At 41.5% G+C, this 19,545-nt stretch overlaps 1 protein-coding gene across 1 annotated transcript in view; it reads right to left on the bottom strand.

Annotated features, from left to right (window-relative positions):
- Nucleotides 1–19,181, bottom strand: part of MOSMO (modulator of smoothened) — a 31,485-nt gene extending 12,304 nt beyond the window's left edge. The window contains exon 1 of the mRNA XM_066561109.1: nt 19,054–19,181. Coding sequence (XP_066417206.1) covers nt 19,054–19,159 — 106 coding nt within the window. The 5' untranslated portion in view covers nt 19,160–19,181. The remainder of the gene's footprint in view (nt 1–19,053) is intronic.
- Between the last annotated feature and the right edge of the window lie 364 nt (nt 19,182–19,545).

Genomic DNA, 19,545 nt, shown 5'->3' with positions numbered 1-19,545 from the left:
TTAGAGTCTTATTAAATGTACTGCTTCATATCCCAAGGGATGAGAAGAACCAAAAGCGAAACCATTACTGAACCTGTTCTGTTGAAGTATTCTTACAACATTTGTTTAGACTACAAAATTTCAGTCTTAATCAAATATATCCTTTTAATCACACATCCATTGACTGAAAGATTCAGGGATGAATTTTCAGCCCAAACCTGAACAACTACAAAACCAATAAAGCTGGCATTTTCTACTCCAGATTGACAGCAATCACAGCATTGCTGTCCACACCAACCTGAGCCAGGTGACACCAGCAATCCTGCCCAGCTACACGCCTGCACAGCACAGTTTTACATGAACTGCTTCTCCTCCATAGCTTGCAATGTTTTCATTGCCCATCAGCTGCTGGGACAGAGGGGAGATGTGTCCTTAAATGTCAAGCTCCTGGAACACACACACTGCAGAAGCTCATACAAAACACTGAGCAGTTTCCTGTAGTTTGGGGATAAAGAGGCTATTCACTGCAGCATCATAGAACAGGAAATTAATCCCAATCACTGTGCAAGACCAGGATTTAACAACAATTTTGCTATCCTTACAGCAGAAGTCAGTTTTTTCTAAACTGCAATTCTAATCAAAGAATGACTTCATAAAAATGACATCATACACTCAATAGATGTTTTCTGAATTCAAAGACCTCTCCTGACTTCAGTGGCAATAATTTAGTGCATTTTTAACTTTGGAAAAAGCAGCAATGATAAGAGTCACTCTGCTGAACATGGTTCCATTTTGTGTCTTAATGGAAACTGAAAAACAGCTGCTGTAGATGAGCATGCATAAGCAAGAGACAACTATTTCATTTTGTACATGCAATTTGCAGTTTATATGGAAGATATTTTTCAACTAGCAAGAGCACACTTAACATGTCAGACTCAGAGAGAACCAAAGCTAAGCCCACATCTAGAGGAAACAGAAGAGAACTCCATCTTGAACTATTATTTCTAATGCAATTTCTCTTACTATCAACATCTACGACTCCAAAAGGTGATTTAAAAAAAAAACAACCAAAAACAACCACCCAAACAAAAAAACCCCAGAAATAAAAATGAAGAAAATGAGAAAAAAAAAATCTCTGAATTGTGAGTACCACAGTAGCATTCCTTCTTAATACACAAAGATAGTTGCAAGAAACCATTCAGGGAATGGCTTCCTAAACATCAATTCTGGTGCTCAACTGTATTATTTTACTCTGGTGAGATGGTTTTTTTTTTGTTTGTTTGGGGTTTTTTGTTTTTAATCAGAGTTTTAAAATGTCAGCAATTAAATTTCAGTATCTGACATTTTAGAGGAAATATACTGAGCTTTATGGTTAAGCTCTTTCTAGCACATACACAGTATTTTTTCTTAACTCTGCATTATGGATTACAAATCTGAAGTCAATATACTCCATATTTAAGGTTTTGAACCTTGAGTTTGCAGCCTCTAGGGAGCCAAATGGAGGGCAAGAGGTCTGTGAACCATTTCTGAAGGTTTCACAAAGATAACTGGAAAATCAACCTCATTATGTGCTCATAAATTCAGTTAAAGTTCAAGTTGACTACATAGGAATACCTCACTTGTGTGCATAAACTGGGCACAAGGAAATGAAACCCCAGGGCTCATCCTATAGTGACAAATCTGTTGAATTCAGACTTCAAAAGAAGTCTCTGGTGTGGAAAAACAGTATTCATTTGCCATGAAATTCAAAAGCAGAGTGTGTTTATATGGTATTTTATTCTGTTGTTTCCATTCTGAAGCAATCAAGCAAACAGTTGCCAGGGAGCTGCAAACAAACTTGTTACAGAAAATCTTGTTTCCCCTTATCTAGTCTATCATTGAAAAGAGGAAAGGAGATATAAAATTGCACAGAGTCCTTCTGCCTGTAGTCAGAGAACAGCTCAACAGCCCATCTCAAATCAATCACCAAGTTCCACCGAGATGCATAAGTAAAAGGTTTTTAAGTCATCCCCTCAGAACTACTTCAGCATAATTGCTGAAAATCTAAGCACCTAACACAGGTATGGAACAAACAGCACAGCTAATGCCAGTAGATTAGGCAGCAGAAAGATGGATCCAGCCCTGAACATTTGCAGTGGAGTAAACACAGCTGCCCACCCACCTCCCCCTGCCTGCACGGCTCAGCCCTCAGGAGCCACAGTGAGAACCCTGAGGTGCAGGGGCTGCTCCCCTGCTCTCCCCTGCCTCTCTCCCCAGAGCTTCTGGGACTGGCATTATTCAGGTCAGTACAGCCAGAGCAGGGGGTGATTGGGATAGATATGCTAATTACTAAAAATGAAATTCGACCTTTATCAAATCAGAGAATGCTGCATGAGTAAATGTTACTGAAGTGGTCCTTATTCTTTTCCAGTAAATCTATTCCCTGAAGTGCCAAAGCATTTCTAACACATTAAAAAACCTCTCAGTAATGACAGTCTGTGTATAACCAGGGCTCCAGTTAATTTCAGAGAAAGATTTTGTGATCATCCAACTCCTCAAAACCACTGGTAATGCTTATTTTTCGACACTGCATATTTTTACTAGAATTAGTGATAAAAAGGCTCTTGAACAAATACACCATCACTGGGGAGCATCACCTACTTAACAATTAAATTTCACAAAACCATTGAGGAAAAGAGGCAGAAGGGCACCAAACCAAGGAAAGGCAAGCCCTCATTCTCCCCCTGGTGCAGATGTGCAGCTGCCAGGGAGCCGACCCCCAAGTCCCACTCCAGCCCCGCGGTGCTCTGCCATCCCTCTCTTGTTTCCCTGGTAACCACAGAGCCACCACGGAGGAATCACACTCTACAGAGAGAAACAAAGATTGCTGCAGCCCTTTAACTCCCCCTCCTCTACATCACTTCTGAATTATTAAAAGTGGCACAGCGATAGCACGGCTGGAAAGCAGCAGCATAATAATGGCCACTCAGATGTTCAGTGTTCATCTGCTACCTGAGTGCCAGGGCACACAAGATCAGGTGTGCCAGATGGACACAGGAGAGGTGCCACTGCCATGAGGAGCTCACCACAGCACAAGAAACAACTAATATGGTAAAAGCAAGATGCAGTGAATGAGGTGGGGCTCAAATGTTAGGATGTCCCAGAGCTCAGCAGCTATGCTGACACATGAACCTCCAAGGCACAAACCCTCAGAACTGCTCTTGCTCAGCCTGGGGTACCTGCTCCTCCTCTGCGCTGCCCTACTGTCCCAACTTGAAAATTAGTTTAGTCTTTACCATCATTTTAGACAAAATGCTATTCCTTGGGTTTAAATGCATCTGCAACCCCTTATATTCGTTGACAACAGCTTCCTTACTTCTACCTCCCATACCACATCCTCAGCAAAATGCTCTATGCTAACATTTAATAAGCATTATGGCCAGTATGCCTTGTGAGGAGGTTAAAACTGGAACTGCCCCCAGAAACTGCCCCCTGCTCTCCCTTCCTCACTGTCCTGATGAGATGGGGTGGTGCTGCTGGAAATGCCAGTTGTGACTGGCAGACAGTTCCTACCCAAAGGAGACTTCCCTTTAGTGCACTGTGGACTGTTAAATCATCTCTGCTAAGTGACAAGCACTGTTTAGAGGTTTCTTAATGAGGTGTTGGTGACATAAATCTTAGAGCACTGCCAGTGTGGCAAGGACACTGCTAAGTTATGTTTTAGTAATGAGCACAGTACATGGAGCTGTGTTATTTGGGCACACTAAAACATTCATTGCTGCTGGTTAGGTAACAGTCACATGCCAGGGAATGACATATGTGAAGTTAAGGGCACCTCAGTTAAGCCATTCCCAGTAACTCTCACTGGGCCACAGACAAGAACAGCTTGGTTGTGGGATATTTCTAAGCTCAATTCAGCTGATAAACTTGAATGGGAAAAGGTGTAGGTCCAACTAAGAGGAACAGGTTCCAGCAATGAGCAGAATTGTAGCTTGTTGCCCATCCAAGTGGAAACTTGAAAGGTCTAAAGAAAACACAGTGATTTGCTCATGGCAGACTAATTCTCCAGTGTCAAGGATAACCATCAAATTGGCATTGGCCAGCTTGCCTTTAACATGTTTGCTGCTCCTTGCCTGCAAGCAAGCTCTCTGACAGAAGACTGTTTTCAATGTGAGTGAAGCATAGCTGAGGAATTTCTGAGAGAAGCAAACAACACAGCACAGACAGAACAGTTCCAATGCACCTACCCATATAGGAAACAAGGAGGAGGGACTTCCAAGAAGAAAATTTTCAAAGTCATCAAAGGAATTTGGCAGTTGAAGTGGGATGTTTCCCATTCTTACATATGGAATTTATTTTCCTGCAACAGGCACTTGAAGGGATGTTGCTGTACAAAGGGGGAAGAGAGAATGACTTCTTTAGGTTTATTTATATGTATTTTATTTTGGGCAAAATTTCTATGAATTCTATAGTCTAGGTAGTAGTTTCTTGGAAACAGAGGGCTCTCCCTTCTGCCTTTCCCAAAATCCAGGGAACTGACAGTACTGACCATTCCCTACCACAGTCTTGGAGGTACTCCATACAGTTAATTCTACTTTTTCTGTGCAAAACTGCATTAGGAATCAGGCCCTGTACCTTCTTATGAGATTAGCCATACTCAGAAAAATGCAGGGGTTAGGGGAAAAGTTCTGCCTCTGTAGGATAGGCACCACCTCTGGTGTGAAGAGGAAAAAGATAAGAGCATCCTGCTGGTTTACAAAACCAAGGAGGAAAAAAGATTTAATAATGCTGGGTGAGACCACCAGATCCTGTCCAGCAAGGCCCATGTTGTAAGAGTCAGACAGAATGATGGGATCTCTGCATGTCAGGTCCCACTGAATGAGGCCCACAGGCACAGCTCACAGAATTGCTCTGTATCTACAACTGTTCAGTTACAGCCTTGTAAATTATAGTCATCATCTCAATTTTCAACCTTGACCCACTAAATCAATTTTTAAAAGTTTACAGCCTCAAATAGCATCATATCAGAGCATTTTTAAAAACAGCACATACACATAAATGACTACAACTAAGTAACTATATGCAAGTTGAACACCTGGTCTTCCAGAACTGGGTTTCAGTCACTGTAGGACAACACAGTAACTGAGTAATACCTGGATAGGTATAAAGGGTATAAAGAAGAATCAAAATATAAGATAAGATCAACTGCCAGTCTCTAATCAAGTATGAGAATACAAGGTCTGGTACAGTTCTTACAAAAATAATCACTTTTTTTTGTGAGGAATGGAGGTAGTTTGAGTAGATGCTCTTTAGCACTTATGCTGCTAAAATAACTTTGAGGTTACCATGCAAGTACAGCATTCAGGATGCAGCAGAACAGATTGATTCTCTCACTGCGGATGTTCAGGACTTTGTTCAGGTAGCAGATTAACAGGAAACCAAGACCCACTAAAATAAGATTTATGAATGTTAAAGGATGATCTACAGGAAGGCTGAAAAGAATAACAGAGGATCAGCTGCAAAGACACAGAACACAAAACAGTTCAAAACAAACAGACTATAAATTATCTTTCCCACCTTTTGTATGCCAAATCTTATGCTTTTGGCCTTCACTCCAATTTATCTCTCAAATCATCTAATAGGTATCATAACCCTGGGAAAACAGCTTTGGAGTTTCTCACCTTGAAGAAGACCAGATGCAAGATCAATTCATACACCCACTGGATTTATATTGGTATGAAGCAAACAGCTAAAAAATATTTATATGATGTTAAAAAGTCAGTTTTTCATAAAGACCTAGATTTACTTGTCAAGTTCTTGTTACATCTAGAGGGCCTCTTTTAAGAACCTTGATGTAAGAGTCCTTGTTATAAGAGTCCTTGTTGTAAAATAATGTTATTTCTCTTCTACTCCATTTATCCCCTTTTCTCAAATCTGATGCTCTCTTCCTTCCAAAGCAACTTTGAAATGGATCATCCTTCTTGCTCTAGAGATGTAAAGGATATTTACTTGCTTCAGGAACAAAATATTCTTAAAAATATTCATACAGGTGAGGTAATATCCCTGGCTTCAAACACAGCTTATGTTAGCTATGAGGAACCTACCAATTTATCTATATTTAACAATATAATTTCCAGAGAACTGAACTCATTAGATACCATTTTTGGTACTCCTTAGAATCTTACTGACTTTTAAAGAGAAGAATTCCAAATTTTAAAGTCTAAAGCCAATGTCCAAAGAGTTGTGGTATATTAGCAGAAAAGCCTGCCTTGCTGCTGAAGAACATCTGGTGCCAAGTTGCCTTAAAACTTTTTCAATTCTGTGTTTGTATCATGCCTAATGCAAACCAAACCCCCCTCCACAAAACCCACAGTCTTCGCCCTCCCTCTTCCTTTCCCAAGGAAAAAAATCAGGGGTCATCTATTGAGAAAGACTTACACATATTAGAAAAGTTTATTACTACAGATGACAATCATTATGATACATTAGTTCTAAGAGATGCCTAAATTGCAGACATTTGGACTAATAAAAAGTGAGTTTATTTCTGAATTCTAGTAACTCTCAATGCCCTGGTGCTTGTGTATTGAGTCTACTTAATGTTTTTTTTTAATTTTGCAAGCCCTCTCTTTTTTAGATTTTTTTTGTGATGGATCACCAGACTCTCTAAGAGCTACCCTCGGGCACTAATGCAGAACAACTCTCCTGACACAACAAAGGCTGTGTGTTCTCACATATCAGAGCCAAGAAATCTGCCCGTGCTGAAGGTATTCTTTCCTTCAGAAGAAGGTATTCATCCCTACTTCAGAAGACAGCATTAATTAAATGCTGGTTAAAAGGACCTCTAATAAGCTGCATCCTTCTGGTTGTTTATTTTCTAACATTATAAGCATTTTCACAATGGAGCAGTTTTGTCAGTGACTAGAATCTTTACAGTTTCTGAAGTGGCAAGGGCCTGGGAAAAAAGAGAGAACTTTCCTAAAATAAGAAAGCAATGTTTTATTTAATATAAAACACAAACAAAGAATCTAGTTATTTCCATTTTTCCTCCAACCAAAGTAGAGCTACTCAAAATTGACAAAACTCACTGACTAAAAAAAGAAAAGATCAAAGGCAGTGTCAATATTTAAAAGTGATTTTTTTGAGTCAGCCACACCATTTTATGCCATATGTTCAGCTGAAAGCCACAAGCTATGACACCCACAGCTGTTCTGCCATTTAACATCTGATGAGCTTGTGTTCTTTTTAACAGTTAGTTATGTTTGGCTTGAGACAGAGCTGTAAAATGATACCTCTTTATCCAGTCCACCACACAACCCTGCCCCAACCTCCTCAGAAGTGTTCTGCTCAGCACCTGCAGCTGTAAGGGTGATGTGCAACTCTCTGGGGCTGCAGCACCAAGAGCCAGTGACATGAGGTGGCTGGGCTGGCACAGCAATGGCAGCACCAGGGTTTGCCTGTGGTACAACAAAACACGACCAGAACAACACAGGAATTCTGGATCTCACAGTGCAGTGGATCACCTTCCACACAGGTGTTTTAGAAGATGGTCTGTTCACAGGCTGGCAACAAATGGACTTCAAAGCCCTCCATTTTTAACTCCTGCATATCCAAAAGCATAATTTCCCCAAGTTAGTTGAGTTATAAACTTATTAGATATATTCAAGCAAATCACAACAGATACACCAAAGTTCCCAAACCACACCAACTAAAGTACCCTATTGCTGTCCCTCTTTTTTATTCATGGAGAGAAAACAACTCTCAACCTTCCTGGTTACAGCCTAAAGCAACTTCTCTAAGATAATGTCAAAAGCAATCAACGTAGGGGGAAGATTCAGGCCCTGGCTCTGACTTCAAGATTGCTTGTGCATTTTAACAAATTAAATTCATGACGAGTAAAGATCATCTTCCTCTGTCAGACATAACTGTTGTGCTTTGCACTGATCTCAGCTTGCATCAGACATGCTCCAAGGACACCCACTGATCTGGCTCCTCCATGGCCTCATGAATCACCCAGTGGTGATGGTGAAAAGAGAAGTGCTGAAATGCATTTTGGCATTTATATGGTTAGAAACACATTTGCAAAGTTTCAAACAGCCTAAATACACCTTATGTGCTTCAGTGTTTGCCTACACCTGAGCACAACTTTCTCTTGGTCCACTACTGACAGAATATTTTAGGCCCAGATTACCTGAAAGTACAACAGAGTATGCTAAATAAAGAACAGAACATTCAAACCCCAAACCAAATGTACTAACAATTGTGGCAGTTTCTTTACAGCACATAACTGATGGCAGGATTGTATTTATAGCAATGAGGACATGAGAAGGGAGGTTTGCAGGTAGAAGTAATCCTTCATTAAAACCACTAGAAAAATTGGAAAGATTAAGCACATTTCTGGTCTTGCAAGTCCTTCCTTGGACACACAGGGTACCAACACTATACTCACTGGGGACATACAAGACCCTGTCTCTGTCTACTAGACTTGCTTTTTTCATAAGGCCCTTTTATCAACAGAAGAACAGCACCTATTTACCCAAAGAATATATTTCATTGCTACTAGAACAGTACTTCAAGTAAAATAAAACTTAACCTTACTTTTTATTCCTAAAGGCACTTTCTAACTGTTGCCAAATCTGTGTATGACATGCTTGTAACAACTGGGAATACAGGTTAAACGGCACTTCAAATAGGGATTAGGTACAGGGCCAAGATTTAATTGTGTACAAGTAACACTTCATGTGCTGAAAGACAGACTGAGATATAGCTTAACTACATACAAGTTGTCCTTCAGGACTGCTGGCACACAGTTTCCTGGCTAATTAATATTTTAAACCCACACAAATACAAAAGGCAAACTGGAAAATAAAGCAAAACAAACTCCAACCTTCTTCTGCAGTAATAATTCTCAAATTTAGGCATTTACTTGCTGTTCACATCACAACAAAAATATTAAAAACAAAGAACAATAGGAATGCAGGAAGCATAATCAGGATTTATCCTGAAGTACGTATTTTCCTATTGCTTTTGCTAGGGCAAGTCCTTGTTTTAGAAGCCTGCATAATTTAAGCCTGAATTATTTAGGCAATTAACAGGTGCTGTCTGTGTGGTGATAACACTTTCTCCCTTATCACAAATTGGCATCTACAAAAATAGACTGCTGGAGTCTGGAGAGTTCTCTTTTATTTTTTTTACTAGTATAAGAGAAGACAGACCATTCCTGAACAGTTAAATTTGCACTTCACTGAAGTAAAATACCATTTTATTAAAACAATGAGCAGGACTGTTCTTGAAAAGCAACCAAATGTTATATAGTGCTTCAAAGAATGTATCTGTTAACAGATGTTTATACAGTTGTTATATTGACGTTTTGAAACAGATTCATTCTAATTTTAGATTTTATATAAACAACCAAGAGATCCTCTGTTCTTATCACCAACTTCATCTTACTGAACATCTACTTACAGGGAACATTTACTTCAGCTTACATTGGGCATAAGTCAACAGACTTCTGTTTGTGAAACAGCAACTGCTACTTCTGGCCTTTACTCTCTTTATTTCATCATTTTTCATGTATTAAACTTCAGAATGCTTCTTGAAATTGGTGACTGACCCAGAAATATTTCACTGAAAGAATTTATGGGACCACATTAAAAATTCTGGGCCTTTCAATCTCTTCAGGTTTCCTGTACAATCTTGTTGCATAGTTTTTAAATTGAATTAAGTGTGGGTTTAAAAAGCAAAGTGAAACATGCTTCTTCCCACGAGTTTCTACGATGGAGAGCACATCATTAACGCACGAATTTAGGTGCACAATTCGTTTCAGAATGCAATTCAACCTAAGGAAAATAAAAAAGTTCTTTCTTCACCCTTGTGACTTCTCTTCCCCCACAGTATGAAACGCCTACAATGCTCCTCACATCAACAGGCACAGAGGAAGCAGCAGTGCCTTTTCTCCTCTACAAGAAAGGAAATCAGATTCTTCCAGTGTTGCAGTTCTGGAGCTGACACTTCCACTGACCGTGGGAATACTGTTGGATTACTGTCTATGATTGAGAAAAAATATCTCTTAATGCTCAATGTTGAGTATTTCTCTTTTGTATAGAGAAGATCAAATTTATCAAAGCAAGTTTTCAAGTCAAACAAGTCACCCACTACACAGAAGTCATTCTTCTGGAAGCGTGAAGCCCATGACAACCCTTCATGAGTTTTCTTCACTTTACTTTGGAATAAAGACATTACAATTAGAGGTTGTTAATGTTTGATACATTAAGTTCACACTGATGAAGTCACCGACAAAATCATTCCCCCTTACTTGTATATTTGCCCTGCTTATCAACAAAGTCAGGATCCCTCTCATTTCTGTGTATACAAATATTTTATTGCAGAACTTAGTATATATGCCATATATTTGAGAAAGTATGAAGAATCTAGATTCAAAGCAGCCCTTCTGAAATATTCACAGCAAAACAGTTCTGAGGTACACTGAATGATCATATGTCCTGTTCTGATCCCTTAAAATACAACTAAATCATGTTGCTGCCAATAGCAGAAAGTAGTCACAGCAAGAGAAGTAGAAACCACTTCAGAACAACCTGGGTGAAAGAAAGCAAAGCCCAGGAATAAGAACTGCAGGAATACAAACTGGGAAGCTGGCTCCATGATGAGCACTACAGAAATAACCTACCTGACTTTACTGTCTATGAACACTGTCATTTGATTATTAAATTCTTGGATGAACCAAGCTCAGAGACAGCCCAGTCCTTTTAATGCAGAGTGCAAACAATGGCACAGAGAATTGCTCACCACGAAGTAAGTTCAAGGCCAAATGTGAACTGTCTTCAACTGGACAAGTATTTAAACATCCAAGTGGGTTATTAATCACTACACCTTGAGAGACTGTCATCCTTAATGATCCCAAAGTGCTTTGTAATTTATGGCACAGAACTGCAGCTCCCAGGAGGTTTTTGGGTAGCAGCCAACTGTTGCCTATTGCACTGGGCTGTGCTGGCTTTGAACACTGCAGTGAATCACTGGGAGGCTTTTGCTGTCCTCACAAGGGAGCATTTTAGATTATCCCAAGGACCCAGATGGAACAGACTGAGTATGTTTTACTCAAAGACAGGAACCAGGCCCTACACACACTCTGTGAATTTTGAACCTCAGCTCTTAGCAGCAAGCATTTCCTACTGGATTAGCCCATCCCACACACAAACCATCACAATCAGACATCTCCTAGCGCACCCGAGAGACCAAACTCTTGCCATCAACTCTACTTACAAAATTTAAAATATGTATACAAGACAATACATCAGACAGGAAATAAAGTTATATCAGAGGAAGAGCTCAAAAGTTTCACCCTGAGAAGGGAAGTAACCTCTGACCATTGATTCCATATAGATCCCTACAGAATCAGGCCAGTGCTTTGCCAGCCTGGTTTGTTTCCCTTCTCCTTAAAACAGACACGTACCCTGCACAGATCCTCTTCTTGGCCATATCTCCAGTTTTTCAGATCTGTGTATATCTCCATCAGTCAGAGGCTTGGGGAAGAAAAGTGAAATTGAGCAAAGCAGCTGAAGCATACATAAGGGGATTGCTGCAAAATTATCAAAGAACTTTTTTCCTACATATAGCCCTTACTAATAAAAAACTCTGTCAACTACTAAATTTGTAGGTGCTGTGAATTACAATAAAAACTTACAACTTCCTAGGTAATAGGAAAATGATTTTTAAATTTAAAATTGTATGAACTAAAAATTTTAAATCATTTTATAGTTTTCCCAAATAACTTTGTAGAAGAATAAAACAGCCTCCATATTGTATTTGTTCCACCATACAACAAACATAATGTTGCATCTGTTTCTAAAATAGATAGCAGCATTTATTCTCTGTGTGAAGTTCAAAATACTTCCTCATCCATGAGTTCCTCCAGTTACATTCTTCTGAAATACAAAAGGTCTCAACCACTGCTGGAAAAGAATTCAAGAACGAGATGAAGAACTCCTGTCTAAGATGAAAATCCTACACACTGCACAGCATGAAAATAAATGGGGAAAAGTTGAGCTGTTCTGAACTACCTATGAAAAAAAAAAGTAGGTCAAGCTTAAAAGTTTGACCTACTGATCTTCTTTGCTTTGGCAAAAGTACAAATGGAGTTTACATAATGCTGCTCACATGTAAGTGCTGGCTGGAAACTTAACAATACAAATGTTTTTAATAAGCCCCAGCCATTAACAGGATTTCTTTTTTTTTATTATTTCAGACAATTTTACATCTTTGTTTTGCAGCACACACTATTGAATCCTTACTCTTAAGACTCATACATTTAAGTTACTCTTGTGTTGATTTCAATGTAAGTTTGTGGCAACAAATGTAATACACGCACCTCAAATCAGGTCTAAGTTAATTTAAAAAACAGAGGAAAGGCAGGTTACTTCCTGAAGACACAAAGGTGAAGTTTCAACAGGGCACCTTTCCCACAGACAAACCATCAGTGTATAAAGCAGCTTTACAGTTACATACATCTTGAGTAAAGCACAGGATGGACAGAAAACAAATCTGTATCTGCACATAAAATAGAATTTAGTCCTGTAGGAACTGTGAACACTGCTGGTAAGTAAATAAAAAGGTTATTCCAAATATCTGAAACTCAAATACCTTATGCAAAGCACCTACTATTAGAAAAGCGAAATGAAATGCCTGTTATTCTGTGATTGCTCCCCTTAGTTTAATAAAGTAAAACTGTGATAGGAAACAAAAGTAAAAAACAAAATGAAATTAAAGCTTTGCTGCTAATGCTAATAGAAGTTACTGTGATAAAGATACCATCTCTGTTTTACAGAGGAAGAAACTGAGGTACTACCACAATAATTTACCAAAATCCAAAGTCAGCCATGCCAGATGCTGGATTTGAAAGTTATTGGCTCCCAGGTCTGTACAATATAATCAGGTATTTCTTACCTAACTCTAATTAGAGAGTGAGGAATTCAACAGGATTGGTGGAAGGCAAACTAACAGTTTTGTACCTTTTTGTATGCTAAAGTGAAAACAAAACATGCACCTAACAGGAGCAGCATGAGTTTGTATTTGTTCAAAAGCAGATGTAAAACATCAGTTCCTCTATGGACAAAAACAATTGGCTCTCTCATGTCTTCTCTGGCAGGCTCAAATAACCAGGCTGACACAGCTCTCTTTCATGAGATTCTTCCTACACATAAAATAGTTCCATATGTTTAAATGCTGAGTGGTTGAGTAAGCACAAAATTAATCCATTACAACAATGCCTTTCTATTGATTTTTCTTGTGCCTTAAGGCCTGGTCGATTACAGAACCCAAGCATAATTCAAACACTCTGCTTTGTCACATTTTTACATCCACTTGAAAGACATCTACAGACACAAAGTGGAATGGAAATGTTCCTTTTAAAGATGGCACTGACCCTCCCAGTCCAGGCAGACCCATTAACAGGCCACTCTTATTAGAGTATTCAGATTATATGGGTTCAGAATCTTGTTCTTGTTTGGGTTTGGTATTGTTGTTTTTAAAGCAGTGGCAAATTCTCTGGAATGCAAGTGCTGCTGGCAGAGCCTGCATCTTAGGAGCAGGAAGTCCTCATCCCTCACTGTGGGCATCAGCAACACATCACAACCCACCACCACCTTTCCCTCCTTCCTCACACACCTGGGAGCATCCATCAAAGAAATGTGTTTTTCTGAAAATGATGTCCTACAACCTAATTTTAACACTCTGATGTTCAGATGGCTTGGGAGATTGCTTTTCAGCACTCACCTCTAGGACCTGATGGTACATAAATCTTCATTCTCTGTATCATCCTCCTTTTATCTGTATTCTCAGCATGCAATCCAAACAGGTTCATGAAAGGGCAAATAACTTCTCCTGTCACAGTCACTACATGATAGCACAAAAAACATTAGGAAAAAGTAATTTTGTAGAATTGCTTCCTACCATGTCCCATCACTTTCTACTGAGAACAGCTGGGAGATGCATACTGTGTTTTTTTGAGTATATTGCAAGGTGCTTAACAAACAATCACCAGAACCCTTTTACAACCAGTTTTGAAAAGCCAGCTATCCACACATCACAAAAACAACACTATCTCCTTCAGAGGACAGCACAATGGCTGCTCTATACCATGACTTGTCCTCAGGGGAGCATTGTACATGAACAGTCTCTCAGCACAGGCCCTGAAGGGCAGAAGTCACTGGTAATATGTCATATTGACTTCTACATATCACTACTTTTTGAGCAGACAACTTCATTTAGAACAATAATGCCAGCTGGAACTCAAGTGTACACCTCTTTAAGTTGTGGATACTTTATTTACTTTATCTGTTTTATTCTATTTAGAAGTACTGTTTCCTTTGAGCACCTTCATGTGGTCTTGGGTTTATGCCATGTATAGTCAGTGCTCCAATTAGAGAAAAATATTTCAGTGGTCTCAAGCTCTGCAGGAGCCAGGAATCACTGCCTGGTTGTCCTACCTGTGATAGGTCATTAAGCTGATCCCAACAAAGCTACAGTTCCTGCTGGACCCGTGAAACAGAATTCCTCAGGAAGAGCTATGACATACAGAGGAATAACACTGGACATCAGTCATTTTTCACTAAGTGCTAGACAACTCATTCCACAGGAGCAGGGAGTTCACTGCCTCAGGAGGAATGGCCTGCTGCACAGAGCCTGCTCTTCTGTAAGACCACTGCATCTGAAATCATCCTTCACAAATAAAAAAGTAACTGAGTATGCAAACCCCAAGAACTACACAAAACACTTTAGAAGATACACAGAAAGGCAGTACTGGTAAACAGACAACTTTAAACAAATGTTATATTCTAGATTTACAATTCATTATCACTCTGTTACTGCACAGCAAGATACAGAAGGCAGTTTAAATGAAAAGTATAATTCCTAACACAAGTGGCCTTGATACTTTTGTCATAGATTCAGGATGAAATTGGAAGCTCTGCTGAACACAAATATGTTGGGCATGTGCTGAGTGCCCTGGCCATAACATTGCACTGTGTACTGCTCCCTGGTGACCTGTGGATCAGCACAGGAGGATGTGATATGTCCTTGCTTTAGGAGTTACCCATCAGTTCAGCACCCCTAAATCCTGACACCCATGTTAACTCAAGGACTGCTATAAAAAGGGTACAAGTTGTTCTGTAAATTGGAATCAAATGAACAATCATGCTACATAGGAAGGGATGACTAAGCCACATAAACAAACTGATAGCTTAGCTTTCTGAAGGGAGATTTTACTTGATTAAATTATTCCCTTGAATTACTTGACCTATCCTAAACCCTATAAAAGCAATTCAAATTGTCAATCCCCCCGCATGTACAGCTTTTAATGTCTCTAATTTCAACTGTGCATACTATTCATACCATTTTTCCTATAAAAGAGTTGAGAGCTGAAGCTAGAGCTGCTTCTATCCCCCTTCCTCCCCTACTGAAGACAAAATATCAAAATCATTAAAGACCCTCCCACACAAAAAAAAGGAACATATGGAGACAAAACTATCAGCTTATAAAGTTCTTTGCAGAAGTGTAGAGATACAGGAGCAAAATTCCTTCCTACTGAAATCAGTGGCACTTTGGGCATTGGCTGAAATTAAAGCCAACTCTGTCCTTATTTCTCACACAGAGTGTCAGTTTGATAAGAAAAGGCAGTCAGTGCAAGAATACTGAGCAGCCACTGGTTTCCAGATTGGAGTTATCAGTGTTCTGTACTTGCACAGCAAGCATAACAAAACCTCACAGAGAACTCACTGTAAGAAAAATCTATTTAATTTTCATCTTTCTTTTACCATCTTAAAGATGTATGAAATATCTGAAACCAAGTTAATGAACAATTCTTACAAAACTACATCAAGAAAAAGTGTCCAATAGAGACTTGGACCCATGCTCACAAAGGTGTAGTTCCTCTGGCCTAAGGACAGATAAGCATCTGAGACCTTCAATAATCTCAGTTGCAATCCTTTGCTGATAATTGCTGGGGAGAAATTTCTATAGACAACATTTTTCAAATTACTATAAAACTTATCTTTAAGAGTAATTTTAGGAGACTAATCAGCCCTTCTATATTGATTTAAAAAAATTGAAAACTATCTCGATTTTTCAGAGAAGTAATAAAGCCAGTGATTTATTTTGCTATCCAATTTAGCTGAAACTCATCACTATCTCTGGAGTAAGAGGTACATATTGTTTAGCATTCAAATCAGGTATTTTTTCCCTGAAACATAAGCCCAGGTTCCCAACCTTAGTGGCTGTAAACAGCTCTGAATGAGCCAACGCAGCGCTGCCTTCCCAGGTTTGCCAAGACCTCTGCTCTCTGCCATGCTCAAACAGCTGCAGTATTGAGGAGACCAGGCTGTTCCACACTGCCTTCCAGAACCCCAGGACAGCAGCCAAGCAGACAAACACTCTTACTCCCCTTCCTCCTCACTACCAGGCTGACTTGTAGGGGCAGAATCTAGAATAATTCCCACAGGAGATGAACCTAAGAACACAGAGATAAAGCAAAGAAATATTTTCTTTTACCAAATAGTTCCTTTCACCAGCCGAGCGCAGGATGCTCCAAAAAACCCCTGCTTCTTAGTGGCACATATGGAAGCTGGATGCCTTGGATGTGCTCCAAGCACAGCCGTCTCTGAGAGTCCCTGACTGTCACCAGCAGCTGGGACAGGTTCCACCAGCAGGGCTGTGCCCTCCTGTGCCACAGCTCTGCCCAGCAGCCTCTGGGTAATGAATGGCACTCATGAAAGCATCCAGCTCATAATTCAATACTACAGGAAGTCCTTGGTTCAATGGGCATCTCCACACTTCCTTTATTTGCAGTTTGGGCAAATGGCTCATTTTAGAAGGTCTGAGCACCAGAAATAAACATTTGTATTGCTTTTAAGCACAACTCTTATAATACTGCATTGAATCCTATATCAATAAAAATCTACAAAAGAGTCATTAAGGATGGTAGCTCTCCCTTTATGGTTTTATCAAGACAACAATTTGTTTGGCTTCAAAATAGAGCAAAGGAAAAAAAAAGGTTTAGGTCTGTCAAAATATTCTTTGACTGCTGAAGTCCCTCAGAAAAATCCAGATTTCATGTTTGCCAGCCTAATTAAAACTGTTAGTTGCACCTCAGAAATGGCAGATGATTCTCAAGTAATCATCCACTAAGTAAAGAAATAATGATTGCTGCTTAAAATATTTTAGGACACAATTTTTGTATCACAAAGAGATAGAAAACATTTTTCTTTACAAAATAACATAATGGACTGTGCTTAGTTCCCAAAGGACTGTTTCTTCCATGAGCACTTTTTTCAGAATAGTTTTTGTTATCTCCTTTCTATACATGCAGAGGGAATCCAACAACTTACACATTGCACAAAATCTGCTAACATGAGGCAGGACTTCAGAAGGACATTTAAATATTTGAAATTAATACCATTTTATTTGACTTTAAGCCCCTGAAGAAGGGCTCATTACCACAGCACTGCTGTTAGGTGGAATTATAAGAGAAAAGAAGCAGCTATTTTATCTAGCCATAGGCAGGAAAATCATCACAATTAGCTACAGGAGGAATGGTGAAGTCACCCAGGGAGTTCCTGAAGGCTGCACTTGGGGAAGGGACTCGTTCCTTCCCTCTGAACCATGCAGGAAAGTCTGGCTTCTAGACTAGGTAATTAGAAACAAATCAAATAAGCCATAAGTACAGTCTGGTCAGAGTACAGTCACCAATCCCAAATAGTTTTTAATACTCTACTTCATTAGAATAAAGGAAATAGGACACAACTTGAATCAGTTCAACTGTTCACATGCATTGAATACCAGGCATGGAAGATGCAAGCCAGATGAAGAAAATGTTTCAAGTCCTCTGCAAGAATTTATGACAAAAGTCTTTACAACCAGACAGTTTTCTCTGTACTAACCTGTGGAAGCATTTTTCCAAGCATTTTTTTTTTTTGCTAGGAAATCATAAGTTTAGGAAAAGTCACAGAATCACAAAATCTCCTGAGCTGAAAGGGACATCAAGTCCCATCAAGAGGGATCATCAAGTCCCAGTCCTGGCTCTGCACAGGACAGCCCCAAAAATCACACCATGTGCCTGGGAGCACTGTCCAAACACTTCCTGAACACACAGAGGTGTAATGCTGTGATCACTGCCCTGGGGAGCCTGGTCAGTGCCTGAGCAGCCTCTGATCCCCAGCCCAAACCTCCCTGACCCAGCTGCATGCTGCTCCCTCGGCTCCTGTGGCCGGTCAAAGTGGTTAAGTTAGTTTAATCTGCTGGCAGTAAGGATGGCTTCCTTTCCTGACAGGGAGCTTTGGGTTCCTCTGGGACATGAGATCAAAGAGCTGCCCTCCTCCTGTTCTCTCTCCCTGCTCCACTGATCAGAACATGCAGGTCTTTATCAACAGACTGAAATAAATTGTTCATAAACAATCACATCATTAGTAAAAAGAAAGATGCTCAAATCCTTGTTCGTTTAAAGTAAACAATGCCACACTCTAAAATAAAAACCACATGGGATGCCGGCTTAAAAGCTGATAAAAATCAGCACGCAGGAAATATTCTGGGAAAAAAAAAAAGATGTAGGGAAGCAAGAACTTCCCTGCAACAAAGGGAACGTCAGTGTAGTACGAGAGACTCCAAACCTGCCGCAAAGTAAGCAGAGATAGATCTCAATTCCCTGTCCAAGGTGACGGCACCTGGGAGGCGCAGGCAGGGATGCTGCCCTGGCCCTCAGCTCCGGGCTGGGGGGCTCTGCAGGACCCCTCGGGAGACCGGGTTCGGCCGAGGCGGCCGGGAGGCACCGCCGGGGGCTCTGCCGGGGCTGGGTCCCACCAGCTCCCCCGGCCGCTTCAGTCGCCGCCGCCCCGGGGGAGCGGCCCCGGGAGCGGCCCCGGGAGCCCCCGGGACCCGGCCCAGCCGCTCCTGGGCCCCTCCGGCCCCTCACGGCAGCCCCACCGCCGCCCGGTCCCGCGCCCCGCCCGCCCCGAGCCCCCCGAGCGCTGCCGGAGCCCTCTCCCGGCCACCTGCCGCACGCCGCAGGCGGGTCCCGCCGCCGGCCGCCCTCACCCGCGGACTCGCCGGTGTTGATCCAGTCCGGGTTCGCCAGGCTGGCGATGGCGAAGATGTCGGCAGCCAGGAAGAGGCATCCTGAGATGATGGTCAGTTTGTCCATCTCCTCCGGCTCCGGCGGCACCCGGCTCCGGCCTCCGCCCGGCTCCCGCAGCGGGCCCGGGCCGGGGGCGCCTCACGGCCGCGGCTCCATGGGCCCCGCGCCGCGCTCGGCGGCGGCGGCAGGAACGGACCCCGGACGGCGCCGGAAGCGAACCCGGCGGGCGGGGGGGCGGCGGCCGCTCCGGAAGGGGAACCCGCGGTCCCCGGCGCGCGCCCCGGGCGGGGCGGGGCTTCCCGCGGGGGGCGGGGCCGGTGCCGGGCGGGGCGGGGCAGCTCCGGGGCCGCGGCGGCTTTCCCTGGGCAGCGCGGGGCGGGGCCTGACTCTGATGGGCGGGGCCGACTGGTGGGAGAAGGGCGTGGCTTATGGATTATAGGTGGAGTTTGCGC

This window comes from Molothrus aeneus, chromosome 16 (assembly GCF_037042795.1).
Source record: "Molothrus aeneus isolate 106 chromosome 16, BPBGC_Maene_1.0, whole genome shotgun sequence".
Taxonomy (NCBI): Eukaryota; Metazoa; Chordata; class Aves; order Passeriformes; family Icteridae; genus Molothrus; species Molothrus aeneus.
Note: the sequence above shows the minus strand (reverse complement) of the source record. Positions and strands in the feature narration are given on the sequence as shown.